This window comes from Tenrec ecaudatus, chromosome 14 (genome assembly GCF_050624435.1).
Source record: "Tenrec ecaudatus isolate mTenEca1 chromosome 14, mTenEca1.hap1, whole genome shotgun sequence".
Classification (NCBI taxonomy): Eukaryota; Metazoa; Chordata; class Mammalia; order Afrosoricida; family Tenrecidae; genus Tenrec; species Tenrec ecaudatus.
Window position 1 is genome coordinate 54,738,511 of NC_134543.1, and position 18,231 is coordinate 54,756,741.

Below are 18,231 nucleotides of genomic sequence, written 5' to 3' on the forward strand. Positions count from 1 at the left end.
TTTCTGTTTGCTTGCCCTCACCCTTGAGAGGGCTCTGGGGAGCAGACATGCCTTACGCTCAGCTACTGATCTAAAGATTGGCTCTGGCTTGAGTCCACCTAGTGACACCACAGAAGGAGCCGAAGATGTGCTTCTCTAGAGATTAGCTTCCAGGCAGCGAGACAATAGCAATGAAAACCCTGTGGAGCAATTCCCTTCTGTGGCGGGATTCTCTCTAAGTGGGAATCGACTGAACAGCCACGGATTCATTGTAAATCACATCTGGAGCAATTTAGGTGACTAATTCTTTCTTAGTTTAACTCGATGTCCCCGTCAAAGGCCAGGTTGTATTACTGAGTCCGTGGGTCCCCGTGTTTCCAGGGCGTGGTTCGGAAGATTGCAGCCCCCTGAATATGAGCATTGAGGCGGAGCTGGTGATTGAACAGCTGAAAGAACAACACCACAGGGATGTGTGTTGCCTGAGACTGGAGATTGAAGAGAAAGTAAGTCCCTTGCCCTTCCAGTCTCAAGTTGGGTTGGAATGGGCGTTTGCCGGTAGGGCATTCCCAGTGTTTATTCCTCACAGTGTGATGTCCTGTCTAGTAGCCACCCAGAGCCACTCCCTTAGACTGGTCCTGTGGGCTGTGAGAGGCCTGGTCCTCCTGGGAGAAGATTTCCCCGATTCGTAATACCGTCAGCTCTGGCCAATGTGAAATTTGACTCTTAGAGGCCATGCTATCATGGCGAACCTGATGAACTCCTAATACTCAAGCTTGCATCTAGGTAGCTGCTGTGGATTCGTGCCTTTGAGACCGCGCTAGCTACTGAGTTCGATACAGGCTGTGACGCGTGGGCTTCCAGCTCCTCTACTTACCCGTCCAGCTTTCTGTCACCATCCGTTTGAGTTAACTTAGCCTCCTGCCAAATAAGGCTCCATCAGAGCCCGTCCTCCTGTGCTACCCTATCTTTGCTCAACCTCATCCTTCTTGGAAATCTACTCCCACTCAGCGTGTATATCAAAGGCCGCGTCTGTCATGAAACTGTTGGGAATTTCCTCAACCAAATGTGGTTTTCCTCTCCGTTGAGCTCCCATTTTACATTGTAGCTTTTTATCTTTTTTCATGCCTTCTATTTTTATACTCGGCCTTGTGTCGTATCCTTGTTTGTCGTTAGAATAACCACGTCTATCCTGTGCCTTCACGGCAGGGACTATGTCTTACCCACTGTGTGTTCCCATGAGGCCCAAGAGGTATCCAGTAAATATTTGAATTTAATTGTTTTACACCCTTATGCTCACTGTTGGAAAGGATGCACTGGAAGACAAATGGTATGTTTGAAGATCCACTCAATTTTTAATACGGATGTCCAGAAACTAATAAAATGCAGCCTAATTTAAAAAGAAAGCTTATCCAACTTAATTTTTCTTTAATGAAGTTGATTTTTAAAACGAAATGGGAAAACAGAAGAGAATCTTAAAGAAAAAAATGCTTGCTACTCCGCACCCTATGGGTTAAATCATCTTGTTGTGTTTTCACTTTTTAACTTTAGGTCCGCCATTATGAAAAACAGCTAGATGAAACCAAGGTGACCTGTAGAAAGGAGCAGGAGCGCATGAGACAAGAGTGTGAGGGTGAAGTGCACGCCTTGGAGAAGCACATCAGTGGCCTTAAAAATGAAATCACCGAACTTCAGGAACAGGCAGTGGCGCTAAAGGAGACACAGCACGAGACTACCTGCAGACACCAGGAGGAGAAAAGCCAACTGCAACGGCAGTTTGACGAAGAACAGACCCATCTGCAGGAGAAGCTGAGACTGGAACATGAAGTAGAGCTCAAGGCTAGGCTGGAGCAGGTAGAGGAAAGCTTTAACCGAGAACGGGAAGGATTCATTCACGATGGCGCCTGGGCAGAAGAGCAGGTGAGAGACTTAACTCAGGAACTAGAGCAAGTTCACCAGGAGCAGCTGAAGAGCCTGGTGGAGAAGCATGCTCTTGAGAAAGAGGCGCTGCAAAAGGAGCTCTTGGAAAAGCACCGCAGGGAACTTCGAGAGGGGAGGTAAGGAAAGGAGGGATTGGAGCAGCCTGGGGCAGCAGCTCGCGGACACTAGACGTTCCAGTCACGTGCTGTTGCTATTATTTAGCCATACGCCTACTTGGGGTTAATTGAAACGTTGCTTTGGTTGTTGCTTTTTACAAAAGGAAGTACTTGCTGCATCATGACTCACCATGTCTTTTAAGGCACCAGTAAGGATAAGACTGTCCCACACATAGTTCCTTCCTAGTTCAGTCCTGTTGTTTTCTGAGAAAGACTGTTTATAAGATGGATTCTGGGAGTGCTCTGTGTCCTCCCAGAGTCATGAAGCAGCATCTTGTACTTGCCTTCCTCGTGGGAAACTAGGGCCTCAAGCCAGTTCTAGGTTCACTCCCAGCCAGCAAAGTAACCCTGAAATGGATCCAGATTTGTAGAATGTGAGTGAACTAGAACAGTAATCAGGCAGGAAGACGTACAGGTGACACTCTACTGGAAACTCATCCTCCCTCTTCAAAACTAAGGCAGGTGACCACCAGCAGACCTCTTGTTGGCGATCAGAAGCCGCACTGGCCTGCTGAAGGGGGACCACCCTGTTGTGAATGTAGTTAGCGCTCCACAGTTCTAGCAACAATCCAGGCTCCGGCATCAGCCTGTGAAAGGGCTCACTGCGTCTCTTCGGAGTCTTCCATTCCGGGGCTACAACCCGGAGTTTCCCCGTCAGGTTACTCTTCCACGTCACCTAAGCTTGAAGAATTTGGGGATGTGTCCCATCTCATTTCATCGGCCGTGACTGGTTCAAACCTGTTTGCAGTCCTGCTCAAGGCCTGAGGTACATTTGGGAACATTGGTGTTTCACACTCAGTTAACGCAATTCTATTAAGTAAGCATATATAAGTATCTTATTTAATAAGTACTCAATATTATTATAAGTATTATTAAGTAAGAAATGGAATCATGAGATGTGGATTCTGTGCCAGTAAAACTTTTAAAAGTATGATTAAGTAAGATGCAAAAACAAAATGAATCTGTCAATATGTAGGGCTTATATGACTAATATCCTACTTATTAAGGATGCTGTTATCTTAATCACTTAATTAAAATTAAGGAACTTTACATATTTCCTAAGTGATGGGCTAGGTTAATATGCATATTATCATTGATTATGAAACACCAATTTAAGTTTTAGCTTAAAATTCCTGGAAATATATCTCAGGAATATGCCCAAGGAGTTGGTTTCTCCATCTCACCCCCTCCGTGCAGAGAGCAGGCACGTGTCTCCTAAGTTAGTGATGGTTGCAGTCCGAGCTCTCTCGATGAGATCCAGTCCCAGCGCCTATGAATCACATAGGAATACGTCAAGCCAGTGGTTAGAAAGTACTTAAATGGCTTGGTTAGCAGCCTCTTCTGTGCATGGTAAAATGTTTTTTTTGTTTGCTTACGGAGTTGGCGACTGTATCAGTAATGCTGTATGTTGACCACATTTAGGGAAAAAATGGAAACTGAGTATAATAGAAGAACCTCTCAGTTAGAAGCCCAGTTTCAGGCGGATTGCCAGAAAGTCACCGAGAGATACGAAGACGCACTGCAGAGCCTGGAGGAGGGCTGCCGCCAGCAGCTCCAGGAGCTGCTTGAACAACAACGGGAAGAGAAAGCCCAGTGGGAGTTTGAGAAGGACGAGCTCACCCAGGAGTGTGCCGAAGCCCAGGAGAAGCTGAAAGAGACTCTTCAAAGAGAGAAGGCCGTCGCTCTGGTCCTGGCCCAGGAGAGAGAGATGCTGGAGAAGACACATGAAGCACATCTGAGTAGTATGGTTGTCGAGAAAGAGCAGCTACTCAGAGACCTGGAGGATCTGAAAAATGTGTCTGCAAATCAGCAAAGTCTACTGGCCAACCAGATACTTGAGTTGAAGAGCAATCACGAGAGAGAGCTGAAACACTGCACACAGGTCCTGGGCCAGGCAGGGGCCTCGGAGCAGTGGGCCGGCCAGCAGCATGAGACTCTAGAGATGAAACATGAGCAGGACAGACAGGAACTGGTCGTGAAGCTGCTGACTGCGGAGAAGATGCACAGAGTGACCTGTGAGAGAGCAGATCAAGAGAGGACCGAGATGCACGCAGAAATCGCCAGGCTGGAGATGAAACTAAAGGAAGTGCAGCTGGCAGCCTCTCCTCCCTGCAGGCTGGAGAGTGGCTGCCAGGCAATGGGAGGGAGGGAGGCTGACGGAAACGGTGCCCTGTCCCTGCTGCAGCAAGGGAAGCAGCTGCTGGAAGAAAATGGAGATGTCCTCTTGAGCCTGCAGAGAGCTCATGAGCGAGCCGTAAAGGAGAATGTGACGATGGCGGCCGAAATTTCTCGGTTGCAGAAAAAGCTGCAAAGATTAGAGCCTGGATCAGTAATATCTTCCTGTTTAGATGAATCAAGTACTGAATTTTTAGGAAATTCCCTGGGACAAACAGAGCCGTGTGTACTGCAAAATAGAACGAAGCGAATGGAAGGTGTAACCAAGTGGCGTGTCCTGAGTGACTTGCAAGATGAGGAGACCCGGGACCTGGGAAGTACAGACACCAGTTCCCCTCCGAGGCAGGAGGCCAGAATAGAGTCTGAAGAATCAATAGAGAGTCTCTCAGAGCTTGAAAATAGTGAAGAGACCAGGACTGTGTCCTGGGACCTAAAGATTCAGGTGAGTCAGCTTCAGGACCAGCTAACAGCCTTGCGTGCCGACTGTGAGCGAGCTTCTGAAAAGAAACAGGACCTTCTTTTTGATATTTCGGTACTGAAAAAGAAACTGAAGATGCTTGCGAGAATCCCAGAGGCTTCTCCCAAGTATAAGTTGTTATATGAAGAAGCGAACAGGGCCAATGGCTGCCTTCAGGAGGAGCTGCGAGTGATGGCGAGCCACTACGAGGAAGCACTAGAAACGAACAAAGACCTCACTTCCGAAGTGGTCCGGCTTCAGGAAGAGCTCAAGAAAGCTGGGGACGTGACCGAGACGTTCCTTAGCCTGGAAAAGAGTTACGATGACATCAAAGGAGAAAACGAGGAGCTGGCAGTTCTGGTTTTGAGGCTTCAAGGAAAGCTCGAGAAGCTGCATGGAAGCTCAGTGCAGCCGCCGTGTGACGGCGGCTCCCTGTGGGAAGGCCACGTAGAGAGCACGCAGGTCGAACCTGGGGCAAAGGGATGTGACTTGAACCAGGCTCTAGAGGAGCGCACGGCGCCTGGTGTTGAAGAAGAGCACGCAGGCGGACACGGGTCCCCTGAGCCAGAGCTCGCGCCACTCTGGGGGGAAAGGAGAGCGCCGCAAGGAACAGCCCAGACGCAGGCCGAGCAGCCACGGGCGCAGGCGCGGCAGGCCGCCATAGCGGAGCTGGAGCTGGAGAAGAACAAGCTGCAGGAGCTGACTAGAAGGTTGAGGGCCAGAGTGGCGACTCTAGGAAAGCAGAGAGCCGCGCCTCGTCAAGGAGAGCAGGAGGAAGAGCTGAAGTCAGCCATGCTTGACTTGCAAACCACATGCAGCGAAATGCAGCAAAAAGTTGAGCTTCTGAGGTAATGTATGTGCCGTCCAAGCCGGGAATCTCACGGACACCTCACAAACCCTAACTTGCGCTGCTTGCTGAGCCTGGCGAACTAACCTGTTAGTGTTGGAGCCGAGCGCGGCCCCTAGCTCCCTCCGACCCCGTGTCGCCTGAACACGGAGGCGCCCCGTCCCAGTGGGATGTGCACCGTGCACCCCCGGTCGGACAGTTCAGGATGGCGAGGGTTTGCGGCTTACCCTCCGACCCATCCGGGCCTTCCACTGTGCTAGCGCTTACTTCATTTGGATGAATAGTTGGTGCGTTTCCTTTTAGCTAAACATTAGACCTTTGTCTCATTTCAGGGACGCGGAAGTGTGACTGCCTTTTGTGTGTGATTAACTGCGTTGGTAGATAAGAGCTCTGTGTCAGGACAGAGAAAACGTGGTTTGTGGCTACCATTTTCCACTGACATCGTTTGAAATAGGTGCCGGGATCCTGCAAGCAGTGGACAGTTATCTTAGGATGTATAACTTTATGGAGGAGTGGCTAGATTTCAACCGCTGTGCTTAAAGAATAAAGTCAAATAGAGCTCGAACCACTAACACGATCGCATTAGTCCAAAGCACATGGTATTTCGTTTAAATTAGAAAGTATTGCCACGTCTGAAGAATCTGAATGACAGCAAACAAACCTAATTTAATACTAACTAAATTTTTCTTCCCATGCGTCTGACCTATTTCAGTCTAAAAGTCAAAGTAGAATAAAATGAAAACATTCCAAGTAGCCATCAGTGTACATGTTTCAGTATGGTTTTTGATTTATGTAGTAAAATGTCTTTTTCCCGGGGCCCTTGAGATCTAAAGTTAGAGCTGTGCATCTTTGTAATGCGTGGTGAGACGGCTATATCAAGTCCCCGTAGGCGGGCCTCGAGACTGAGGAGTTGGGGACCTTGCTCAGAGCCGCGTGCTGGCCGCTGAGGAAGCCAACAGAGGAGGCTTGCTGTCTCCACGCTCAACTTTCTCAGCTCACTTGCTTCACACCTGTTAGTGGCATTCTTCCCAAATGAAGTGAGTCAATATGGCGTAGCCGGGTTGCTAAGTACGGAGAGACTGCTAATTTAGACTTTTCTTTTTAACTGGCATGGCGTACTTGCTTTATTGGAAGTCACTAGAAAGTGTTTTCCAAAAATGCCAGATGACTGCCTTGTTGACTTTTTCCCCTTTTTTTTAAATCTCCGTGCTTCAGATATGAATCTGAGAAGCTTCAAGAGGAGAATTCTATTTTGAGAAGTGAAATGACCAGTTTAAATGAAGAAGATAGCGCTTCTAACCTGAAATTAGGGGAATTAAATGGATCTCAGGAAGAAATGTGGTAAGATATATACTTAAAGGCCTAAGACAGTTTTGCTTCAACTTTTTTTGATACCTTTTTTTAAACATTTTATTAGGGGCTCATACAACTCTTATCACAATCCATACATATACATACATCAATTGTGTAAAGCACATCCGTACATTCTTTGCCCTAATCATTTTCAAAGCATTTGCTCTCCACTTAAGCCCTTTGCATAAGGTCCTCTTTTTTCCCCCTCCCTCCCCGTTACCCCCTCCCTCATGAGCCCTTGATAATTTATAGATTGTTATTTTGTCATATCTTGCACTATCCGGAGTCTCCTTCCCCCACTTCTCTGCTGTCCATCTCCCAGGGAGGAGGTCACATGTGGATCCTTGTAATCAGTTCCCCGTTTCCAACCCACTCACCCTCTACTCTCCCATTCAACTTTTAAAGCCTGACTTTTAAATGATAATTTCTGTATCCCTTTAGGAAAAAAATAGAGGCTGTAAAAAAGGAAAAAGATATCATTCAGAAGATGGTTGAAAATTTAAAGAATCAGGTAAGGGGATATTTAATATTTCTTTATTCTAAAATTTGCTCTTTTAAAAAAATCTTTTTAAGATGTGCTGGCCTTTTGGATACATTTGGAAGGATGAATGTGCCTTTCAGTGCAGAGGAAAAGCCAGACATCGCTCTAGCACAGTGTCACGGCCAAGGGAACTACATGGCACACTTGGGTATTCACTGTGCGATAAAATTTGCTTTTTTACTGGAAATTTTAAGTTTTATGGAATGTGCTAGTAGGATAAAACATGGCACATACTGGTAAAGTTGTAAATCTTGAGTTTTAAAATAGAAATCCATCTCATGCTGACCCCAAAGTAGGTTTCTTTTTCTCTTAAATTATGTCTATATTATTTCTAGACCACGAGGACTCAATACATGCTTTATAGCTAGGCCAGAGCAGACCTATGAAACTGACTATCCCTCATGCCATCTGGTGGAAGAGTAGAAAGGTCAGAAATAAGACGTCTCAGGGGCATTCATCCTGCTTAAAGGAGTCACGTTAAATGGCAGCTCCCCCGCCTTCATCACCATGGTGGAAACCAGAAAGTTAAGGACAGAGTTTCACAGATAGAGGATCCCTACTAGTCAGTATCTCAGTTTACAGACATATTCAGCACCCTATCTTCATAATCTCATAAGATCTAATTAAGAATCAGTCTGAAATAGTCAAAGAATAAGGGCATAGTAGGGAAAAGAGCATTTCAAGACTTGATATGGAAAAGCGGTTAACATCCAAAATATAGTTCATATTCTTAGAAATTAATGACAAATCCAATTGAAAAATGGGCAGTCAATGTAAGTAGGTCAGTCAGGAAAAAAAATACAACATTTGAAAATGTGATGAATGTCATTAGTGATTGAGGACGTGCAAACTATGAATTTCTATTTTTCACCTATCAAATGGGGGGGAGTAACTTGTATTAGAAAGGATATGAGAAAGAAGGAATTCATACAATGATAGGATTATAAATTGACACCACTTGTGGGAAAGCCATTTTGGCAATAGCCATCAAAATTGTAACATATGTACATATTTTCTAGCCCAGCTGTCCCACTAAGAAATGATTCTATGTATGGATTGTGATAAGAGTTATACGAGCCCCAATAAAATGATTTTTTTAAAAGAAATGATCTTAAAAAACGAGATGCTGTCAGGTGTAGAGGTATTTTCCAAATTTGTGCTTTGTTTACTCATAATGAAAATGAAAAAAATAAAATACCTTTGTGTCTATCAATGTAGGAATAGATAAATGAAACCTCTTGATGCAGTGAAATACTGACTGGCCATTAAAAAAATTATGTAGTCCTTTCAGAACTAGTATTGACTTGGAAAGAAAAACATCTATAGGCATTATAAGTGGGTAAAATAGGTTGGCCAAACAGGAAAATGACCTAACTTTTTGTTAAGAAAAACGTGTATGTGTGGGTTTTTGTACATGCAGAGAAAAAAAGAACTGGAGAGGTAGATCTCAGCTGTGAAGAGTGCATATTATAGGATTGATTTTTCATCCTTCTTCATACACTTCCAAATGGATCGAATTTGTAATAACGAGCATGTGTTTCTGTTACTAAAACTATACAGAAAGGAGATAAAACAATCCATGTCTAAATCTGTGTTTTAGCAGAGTGGGTAACTAGTTTTTAAGACGTATTCCCATTTTAATTAGATTTCAGAGTTAAAAGCCAAAAACCGACAGTTGGACTTGGAAAATACCGAGCTTCTCCAAAGGAACGCTCACAGTCAGGAAGAGGTGCAAAGGCTTCATCAGCGTCTGTCCGCAGCGCTGTGCCAGAAGGAAGCGGGGCCGGGCAACGCTGTGCTGCAGCAGTGGGAACCAGAAACGTCTGGGCTGAACAAAGAGCTGGAGCATTGTAAAGTACAGGTATGGGTTGCCATCATCCTGTTTTCTTTTTCTCGAGTTCCCAAAAATAGAAGAAATGCCTACATAGAAAGTTAAATTTCTAACACATACAGCCGCCATAACTCAAACCATGCAGTACTGGCAGGTGACTAAACAGATCAGCAGAGAAAGCCTAGAATTAGATCAAAACATGTATGGAAACTTGGTAAAACAACGTAGCTTCTCAACTCTCACAGAGCAAGAGAAAGGCTTTTTAATAAATGGTGCTGGGACAGCTGTAGTGTCATTTTAAAAGAGGTGAGAAGGCATCTATGTCTCTTCCATAAGAATTCCCCCGAGTGGATGTGGAGTCCAAGTATAAAAATAAAGCGACGTCAGTGCTGGAAGAAAACACCGGTAAATTTCCCCTTTAGCCTTGCGTGGTGTAGACAGTAGTTTCCTCACTAAGATTGAGAATCTCGAGGCTAGAAAATAGAATACATGATAAGCACATAGCATTTCTTAAACATTAAAGTACATAAATATTAGAGAAGATTTTGCATGATGAAAAATATTATAAACAATGCCGAAAGATACTACACCGTAAAAAAAATACCTGTGACATATACCACAAACAAATAACGAATATCCCTGTTAAATGAGGGACTCTTAAAAATTGAGGCTCATGGGACCAAAAACCATGTAACAAGAGAGGGGACAGGAAACACCTGGACAATTCGGGGGGAAATAGAAGATATTAAAGTGGGCTTCAAACCTCTAAATGGAAACTTGCAAAGTCACACATGTATTAGATAAAAAGCCACACTGAGATAGCCATGCCTCACCTGCGAGACTGGTAAATTTTTGAACTCTGGCGATACATCCTGTTGATGAGACTGTGGGAAATTAGGCACTGCCATTCCATTCCAGGTGGGACTGCAAACTAGTGGAATCCTACTGAGGAGACTTTGGCATTGCCTGAGAAAACAACGTGTGTACTTTCATCCCAGACAGTAGTCCTAGAAATCACTCTGCAGGTAACCCTCCAGCAGTGTGCAAATCACATGCAGAAGGTCATTCAATCCAGTATTGTTTTTAACGGCAAAATACCGCATACCACCGAGATGCCCATGCTTAGGGAGTGAGTGAGTGAGTGAGTGAATGATGGTCCACCATGCCACGGAGTACTACGCCTGTGTGCGCAGAGGGGGAGCTCTCCAAGACAGTGTGAAGTGCAAACCGCAAACTGCAATGTGCCTTTTCATATACTGCCTTCCGTGTGACGTAAGATGTGAAGGAATTTGGTGAAAGATGTGAAGGAACAGTGAACCAGGATTTAAAGGGATTATTTGGCTGTGGGGGGATGGGTGGGAAAGGAAAACAGGAGTGTGGGCGTAGGGTGGAGAGGGTGAGGAAGAAAGCCACACACCTGTAGTACAGCTTTCCCTTTAGTCCAGATACCTGGGAGCACAGCAGGGCCTCACATACCGCCAGACGCCCACAACGGACAATCAAAATGTGGGCGGATCCCAAATGAGACAGAAATAGTCACATACGAATCTAACTGCCTCCTAAGTGGAGAATATAAACACACTATACAAGATTGGGGAAGGAGAGATTATTTAAGCAATTGGAAAGTAGTACCTAACTGGATACTGGTGGGGATAACTCTCTGAGTTGTTTTTGTCTCTCTCCCCAACTCTGAAGGCAACACCCCAACAGTGTGAAAATTCATATGCAGAAGGTTATTCAATCCAGTATTGTTTTTAACGGCAAAACATCGCAAACCATTTTAATGGCAAAATATTGCAAAAATACACACGCATACATACTATATTCTAGTCAGTAAATAAATTTCTCATGTGAGTATACGTTAGCATCTCTGAAACTACTTTATGTGACTACTGGAGTTAAGCAAATAAGTACCGTATACACTCAAGTAGAAGCTGACCCAAATATCCACCGAGGCACCTAAAATTTTACCACACAAACGGCCTTAAAAATATACTGAAAAACTCGGCTTATACTCGAATGTATACGGTAGATGTAAGGGGACTTCAAAAAGTCTGTGGGAAAATTACATTATCTTCTGATTTCATTTTTCCACAAATTTTTTGAAGTCTTGTCTATTGTCAACCAGAAGAACTTAATGTGCCACTTTTGGAGAAAGGTGTTACAAATAAGGAAAGCGAGAAAGCTAAAGTGAGCCTGTGGTCTTGAATTGGAATCCAGAGCATCAGGATAAATGCATGGTTTAAGTCGATAGAGAAATGTAGACGTGTGGGGGTGGAAGTTAACCCATGGGCACCAACTCCATTCTGACTCATAAAATCATGGACAGCAGGGCCTGCTCCTCGGGTTTCCGAGACTGCATGGCTTTCCCAGAGCAGCCAACCTCCTCTTTCGGGATCAGTGGGTTAGCAGTCCGGCATCTTCCCCCACTGCACCGCCAGCGTAGGGGTGTGCACACGTGTGTGTGTCCTCCTCCTTCTGTCCACTGGAAAGCCTCAAAACAAGGTTCTGGCAGCAGTCATGAAGGCACCTTGGTTTCTGAATGCCATTCTCATAAAAGGAACCAGGATTTCTTGGAAACGTGATTGATTCCAGGGTTGGACAGAGAAAATGCAAGATGAAACTAGAACATTTCATAGGAATGGAAAGTAAACCCAAACCAAACTCACTGTCATCGCGTCAGTCGGTGCCAACTCATCGCAACCCTAGAGAGCAAGGTGGAGCTGCCCCCTGTGGGTTTCTAAGAGTACAGACCCATCTTTTTCCTGTGAAGCAGCTGGTGGTTTTGAACTGTGGACCTGGCAGTAGCAACCCACCGTGTACCCACCATACCGTCAGAGTTCCTTAACTGAAAGAAGTAAGGAGGCGATGATAATAAATGGAGCATGTCTAAAGGGCAGGCTACAATCTGAAGGGGCCTCCAGGGGTCAAAGCTGGTGCCGTTTGAGCAATACAAATATGATAGTACAGTGTAAAATAAAGATTAAACTTTAAATGTAGATTAAGATATCTGTGAATCCACATTGATATAAACCTTGATTGAATAAAATGGAAGAAGAATGACTTCTTTCTTTTTTATTGCCGGTCTTTATTAAAAATCTGTGCTTTCTTACAGAAGAATTATAACTGATATTCAAAGAAAAGAGAAAATGGAAAATTATCATTAGAGAAACACTACAGCAACAACTTGTAAACAAATTCCACAAGATACACTAAAAGAATGGGCAGAAGTTGGGGGGAAGTTTGAATGTATCTCTGCTAAGTTTGCGAACTACAGAGAGAGCAATAATAACTTCACAGTGGAGGAAGCGGCAAAAACTACCTTAAAAATCATGGCCGTGCCAATTAGGTTGAGTCTAAAAAGTTAGCTTTGGTTAACTCCCTTGAGTATTGAACAAATGGTCATAAAACAGAGTGCTATTGAATCTGTTTTGGTGTTTCCTTAATACTTGTTTTTCTGAGCAGGTCAGTTTCCCCCAGCTAAATGAATATATCCATTGTTTGGGTTTTTCTTTTTCTCGTAGTCTTCCACTTTAGTCTCGTCCCTGGAGGCAGAACTTTCGGAAGTCAAAATGCAGACCCATGTTGTGGCACAGGAAAACCTCCTCCTCAAAGATGAGCTGGAAAAGATGAAGCAAGTAAGGCCATTTGTTGCTTACCGGGTGCTCAGGAAACAGAAATGGTTGATTTTCTAGCCACCAAACATCCTGTTTACTGAGCCCTGTAACGCGAAACACAGAGATCTTTGTGCGGCTTCGGTAGTTAATTCTCTCAATGCTGTTAAAGTCACCTACTTCTGTTTCTGACTCTAACATTCTTTTCTCGGGTGGAAATCACACCACTTAAGCTTAAGAAACTTGTTTGATTTGCTTCTCCCAAACCCATTGTCATCCAGTCAGTTCTGACTCATGTCAGGGTCCTGAAGAACAGAGGAGAGCAGCTCTGGAGGGTGTCCAAGGCTGTTGGGTTGGGGTTTTTTAAACCCTTTTATTATTGGGGGCTCTTACAACTCTTATCGCAATCCTTACATGCATCCGTTGTGTGAAGCACATCTGTACATTCGCTGCCCCATCGTTCTCAGAACGTTTGCTCCCCACTTAGGCCCTGACCTTAGCTGCTCCTTTTTGTGAAGGCAGACGGACGCTTCTTCCTCTCACAGAGCAGCTGGTGGCTCTGAACCATCTGCCTTTTGGTCAGCAGTCAGTGTGCTTAACCACTGCACCACCAGGTCTCCTTGAAATCGCATTGTGCCAGTTCCAGCTCATCGTGACCCTATAGGAGAGAATCGATCTGCCACCTTGAGCTTCCTTTTTCCCAGTCAGGTGACAGAGTAACCGACGTGTGTCTAAGAAGTGGGGACTTCTTGTTCTTCCGTACTCTGTTCAGGGTTGTGAGGCACGGGCGAAGCTGGTCCCTCTAAGTCTCTAGCACCATCCCCGCTTTGCTCACTAGCCACCAGGAGCTTGTTAGTTGCTGTGGGGTTGGCTCCCACTCATAGCAACCTTATGTGTAGCAGAAGGAAACATTGGCTGGCCCTGCGCAACCTTCATGGCCAATGGTGGGAGTCTATTGTGGTGGCTGTGGTATTAATCTCTCTAATTGGCTATTTCTAGAACATTATCAAAGATGCTGCCTCACTTAATGAATTTGGTTTGAAGGATTCTATTTCAAAATTTCAAGCAAAGGTTTTGGTTTTTAAATAATATTTTACTACATTTTCAGTAGATACTTTACACAGCAAATTAAGTTCCCAGCAAAAAGTTAATCTTAATTATAAAAGAGGGTTCACCTTAAAATATACAAGAGGGTACCCAAAAATAAACTGGAATTTTTTTTCAAAGTTATGTATTAAACTTTTTTTTTTTTTTTTATGAAACAACCTTATCACCTTCAAAGTACTCTCCATTACTCTCAATACATTTATTTGTCAAATCTGAGATTTAATTCTTGGAAACATTTTTCAAACTAATCTGTTTGGATGGCTGACAGCACCTCCCTCGATTTTTTCCTTCACCTCCTCTAGGTCATCAAAGCACTGTCCTTTCCTGCCCCTTTTCTTTTGCATCAACAAAAAAAAAGTCACATGGAGCGAGATCAGCTAGGTCGGGTGTGGTGCAAGAGAGCCATGCTGTTTTTTGCCAAAAACTGGACCATGAGATGGCTGATGAGCAGGTGCATTGTCATGCTGGCAAAATCAGTTCCCCATCTGCCACAAATCAGACCTTTTTATGTCACTCTTTGTTGTGCAGTTTTTTCAGAACTTCTAAATAGAAAGCTTGATTAATAGTCTGACCTGGTGGAACAAACTGCAAGTCGATGTTTTCATCTGTTCAGGAAGTTGATGGAGGTCCAGATGACGTTTGCCCTCAATCAACATTTCACCTTTTTTGAAACAAGAAAAACATTTGTATACTTGAGTTTTCCCCACAGCACTGTCTTTGTAAGCTGTGTTCAACATCACAGCAGTTTCTGCAGCACTTTTCCTGAGCAGGAAACAACATTTCACAGCTGCACGCTGTTCCTTAAATCAGCCATCACACACGGAAAAAACCCAAAACAAAACGCGAGGTTCTAGCAAAACTTTTACGAAAAAATTCACTGTGACCAGAGAGAACCTTCCCATGCGATGCCACTGGGTGCACTGATTCAGAGAGTTGCCGCATGCTTGCCTGGTGGGAAAAATGCATACTACAAAAGCTCCACCTTGCAGAGTTTTTCTCCATTTGGGGAGGGGGTTGCGGGGAGTGGGTACGTACCACCTCATATGCATCGTCCTGTAATGTTTTCAAATAATGTAATTTTTTTTACATTTAATACTTTTATGCAAAATGAAATTTGTTCTGCCTTAACTAAAGAAGGTATCTGTTCCATATAAATATGCCAGACGTTAGGACCAATGGGATGCTTGTGTAGCATATAAATGTTCCAAAGCTGTTCTTATCAAGTATACTCTGATGAACATGGGCATGGTTTTATTCCCTTTATATTTTGAAAGCCTTTGTTGCTCAGCCTCTGAGAATGATGAATTCCCAACCCATCGCTTGAGAAATGTGTGCCTTGTTTTCTCATGAAGCAGGAGAAGAGAAGAAAAGCGATGGAGCTGGGAGTAAAAAGATGAGAAGAACATTATTCACCACCTCGTTCAGGCACACTCTTTATAGAAATAGTGGTATGAATGGTGAGGGGGGAAAACTTGAGTTCTTCCTGCCTTTGGTGGGAAGTTACTTCATCAGATGCATGAGCTCTTGGATGGACCACAAGGGTAGGAGCGTGTGGGCTCACTATTGCTGCCGTGGAGTTTGGCACTAGGAAGTGTGATTTGTAGTTCACAAAGCATTCTGATGGATTTATCTATTACAGTGAAATGAAGCACAAGAACATCAGCAGAAATCACAAGCCAGGTGGTAGGCTCCCCAAATAAGACCATGCTTTAGAGTGGTGGGTAAAGAAGGCCCTGAATCAAACCAGTGCCAGAGACTTTAAAATCCATTGCCCCCACTTTCCTGACTCGTTTGGTCTGTAAGGCATCTGGATTCATTGGCAGTTGAAGACAAGATGCCACCCGTAAAGTCTACTTTGTTACGCTGTTCTTGAACTTACATGTGAGAGATTGCAGGACGTAGAGAGATGACCATAAAGAGAGGTGAAAATGTGACAGTCAAGTAAAATGGAGGAAGTCAAACAGCTTAGGAAGGGTTTACAAGTGTGCGAAACAGTCAGTCTTTGGAAAGCAGCGGTTCTCAGCTGGGACAGTGCAGCACGCAGGCAGGATTGTGTGCCATTTAGTCTGTATGGTCTGCCTGATGTGTATATCACTGATTAAGTCATATAAACCTTACTCTAGTAACATGGTTTAAGATTCTCAGTGTCTCTGTCTCTTATTATGCCTCGTGATGGGTCCTGGTGGTGTGATGGTTCTGAGTTGGGCTGCTAACTGCAAGGTCAGCAGTTCAGAACCAGCAGCCGCTCCACAGGAGAAAGATGGGCTTCCTGCGGTCTCAGAAATGCACAGGGACCGTTCTGCCTGCTCTATGGAGTCCCTCTGAGTCAGCACGGACGCAGTGGCAGTGAGCTTGGTTTTGTTGTTCTCCTTTGTATATTTTGTAGTGCTGTATTTTGAAACTGGTTCTCGTAGCCAGCCAGAGTGCTCCTTAGAAGGGAAACTTCAGCTCTCTTACTTTGGACATGTTGTCAGGAAAGACCAGTCACCAGAAAAGGATGCTGTGTTTGGTAAACTAGCGGGTCAGATAAAGATGAGAGACACCCTCAGTGAGACGACACCCTATCCGCAGTGGTGGAGTCAAGCCTACCTCCGACTGTAGTTGCATAGGGCCAGCCATTGTTTCAGTCGGCTGTGCATTCAGTGCTTTGCCTCAGAGCTGACTCCACAACAACTAGCAGCAAGCCGGTGGGCAACAAGCCAGGATGGTGCTGGGACTCCTACCGTGTGTAGGCACCAGGAAGGATTATTCGGCTCAGTAGGTCAGTAGGACCAAGGTTGTTGCTGAAAAGGAACGGAAACAGGCTTTGTTTTCCACGGGAGGAGGGAGCCAGTGTGTTTAACCTCAGCAACATTTTACTGTCGAGTCAATCTAGGCATCTTCCAAAGGGCAAGGAACATAAAACCAACTAAAAAGCACTGATAGTTTTTATCTTTAACCGTGTCCTGGCGTCAGTGCATACCATGAGATTCATACACTTCTGAAGTCTTGATGAGGATTTTGAAAATGAATTTCTAGTTAAAAAGCAGGGTGAAAACACTATGCTGTGTGCACAGGGTAAGCTGATGGTAGTGTGGCAGTATGTTATTATTGTACCCTGAAGGTAAAATGATCATTTAGGACCCCTTTTTAGCCAGGGCAGGTGGAGAGGACAACGTCTTATCTGGTTGAATCTCTGAGCGGATGCTTCAGCCTTCCAGCGGGAGCTGGGAGAATCCAGCAGGGGACATCCTGTTAGGGCTAATTTGTCATCTGAAGTATCTGCAGATAGGGAGCAAACAGCAGGCATGAAGATGTCCTGTTTATGAATACCTCTTTGTAAATACAACTTGAGATTTGATGGGCGGGCTCGTTTGTTTTCTCTTCCAGCTGCACCGATGCCCCGAGCTCTCGGACTTCCAGCAAAAGGTTTCTAGTGCCCTGAGCTTCAGTGAACAGCTGCTGGAGGAAAAGGAAGCACTGAGTCAAGAACTGAGGAGCTGCATTGATAAGGTAGGAAAAACAAGTAAGACTTTTACCACTACTGAGCATTGGCCCTATGAGCCTACTTATTCCTTCGGCTCCTGGACAGCATTTTGGCTGGCAGGACATGACCCCAGAGTTCCCGAGGCCAAGATTGTGACAGGAATCTAAATTCATTGTCTAATAATTATATTAAATACCAAAATGCAGTCTGTCTCATTTTAATGACCACAGCACTTCATATATGTATGACGCTACTGATATATGTCACTGTTGCTTACATGCAATGCAAATGATATGAGTGCTGTAAATACTCAAGTATAAGCCAAGTTTTCAGCACTTTTTTTTTTTTTTTTTTAGTTCAAGGATCGTTTCTTGGCCTTTAGGAGTGTTTTCCAGTCCAGTCTGTTGGGGCACCACGCCCTGGCCCCAAAGTCCACTTTCAGCATTCCCTGGGGACCTTGCCACTCCATTCCCTTGCTGTTCCGCTGCACTCCTCCAGTGCTTTGCCTCGGTGTGGTGGGATCAGGTCAGGTGCAATTCCCACACTGTGTCTCCGGTGCTGTCCCCTGTATCGCCCTTAGTCACTGAGGGGCATCATGTCTCATAGTACGGCCAGCCATGTTGTTCTCTCTGTGGACTGGCTGCTCTACGCAGGAACATCATCCTCACGGCCTGGTGGGCCAGGCTGTGCTCCACTCTCTCCTCCTGCCCCTTCATCTGCTCCCGTGTGCTCCGATCAGATATGTTCTTCAGCACATTTTTTCTGCTG

At 44.7% G+C, this 18,231-nt stretch overlaps 1 protein-coding gene and 1 non-coding gene across 4 annotated transcripts in view; one reads left to right on the forward strand and one right to left on the reverse strand.

Annotated features, from left to right (window-relative positions):
• The window catches only part of NIN (ninein), a 112,058-nt gene that overhangs the window by 69,524 nt on the left and 24,303 nt on the right, over nt 1-18,231 (forward strand). For all 3 annotated transcript variants that reach the window (XM_075531973.1, XM_075531972.1, XM_075531971.1), the window contains 8 exons: nt 361-482; nt 1,528-2,033; nt 3,495-5,552; nt 6,767-6,892; nt 7,346-7,415; nt 9,091-9,306; nt 12,801-12,914; nt 17,367-17,489. In XM_075531973.1, coding sequence (XP_075388088.1) covers nt 361-482; nt 1,528-2,033; nt 3,495-5,552; nt 6,767-6,892; nt 7,346-7,415; nt 9,091-9,306; nt 12,801-12,914; nt 17,367-17,489 — 3,335 coding nt within the window. The remainder of the gene's footprint in view (nt 1-360; nt 483-1,527; nt 2,034-3,494; nt 5,553-6,766; nt 6,893-7,345; nt 7,416-9,090; nt 9,307-12,800; nt 12,915-17,366; nt 17,490-18,231) is intronic.
• Nucleotides 7,476-7,608, reverse strand: LOC142427138 (small nucleolar RNA SNORA22). The gene has a single exon (XR_012779955.1). It is a non-coding gene; the product is annotated as a small nucleolar RNA SNORA22 (small nucleolar RNA).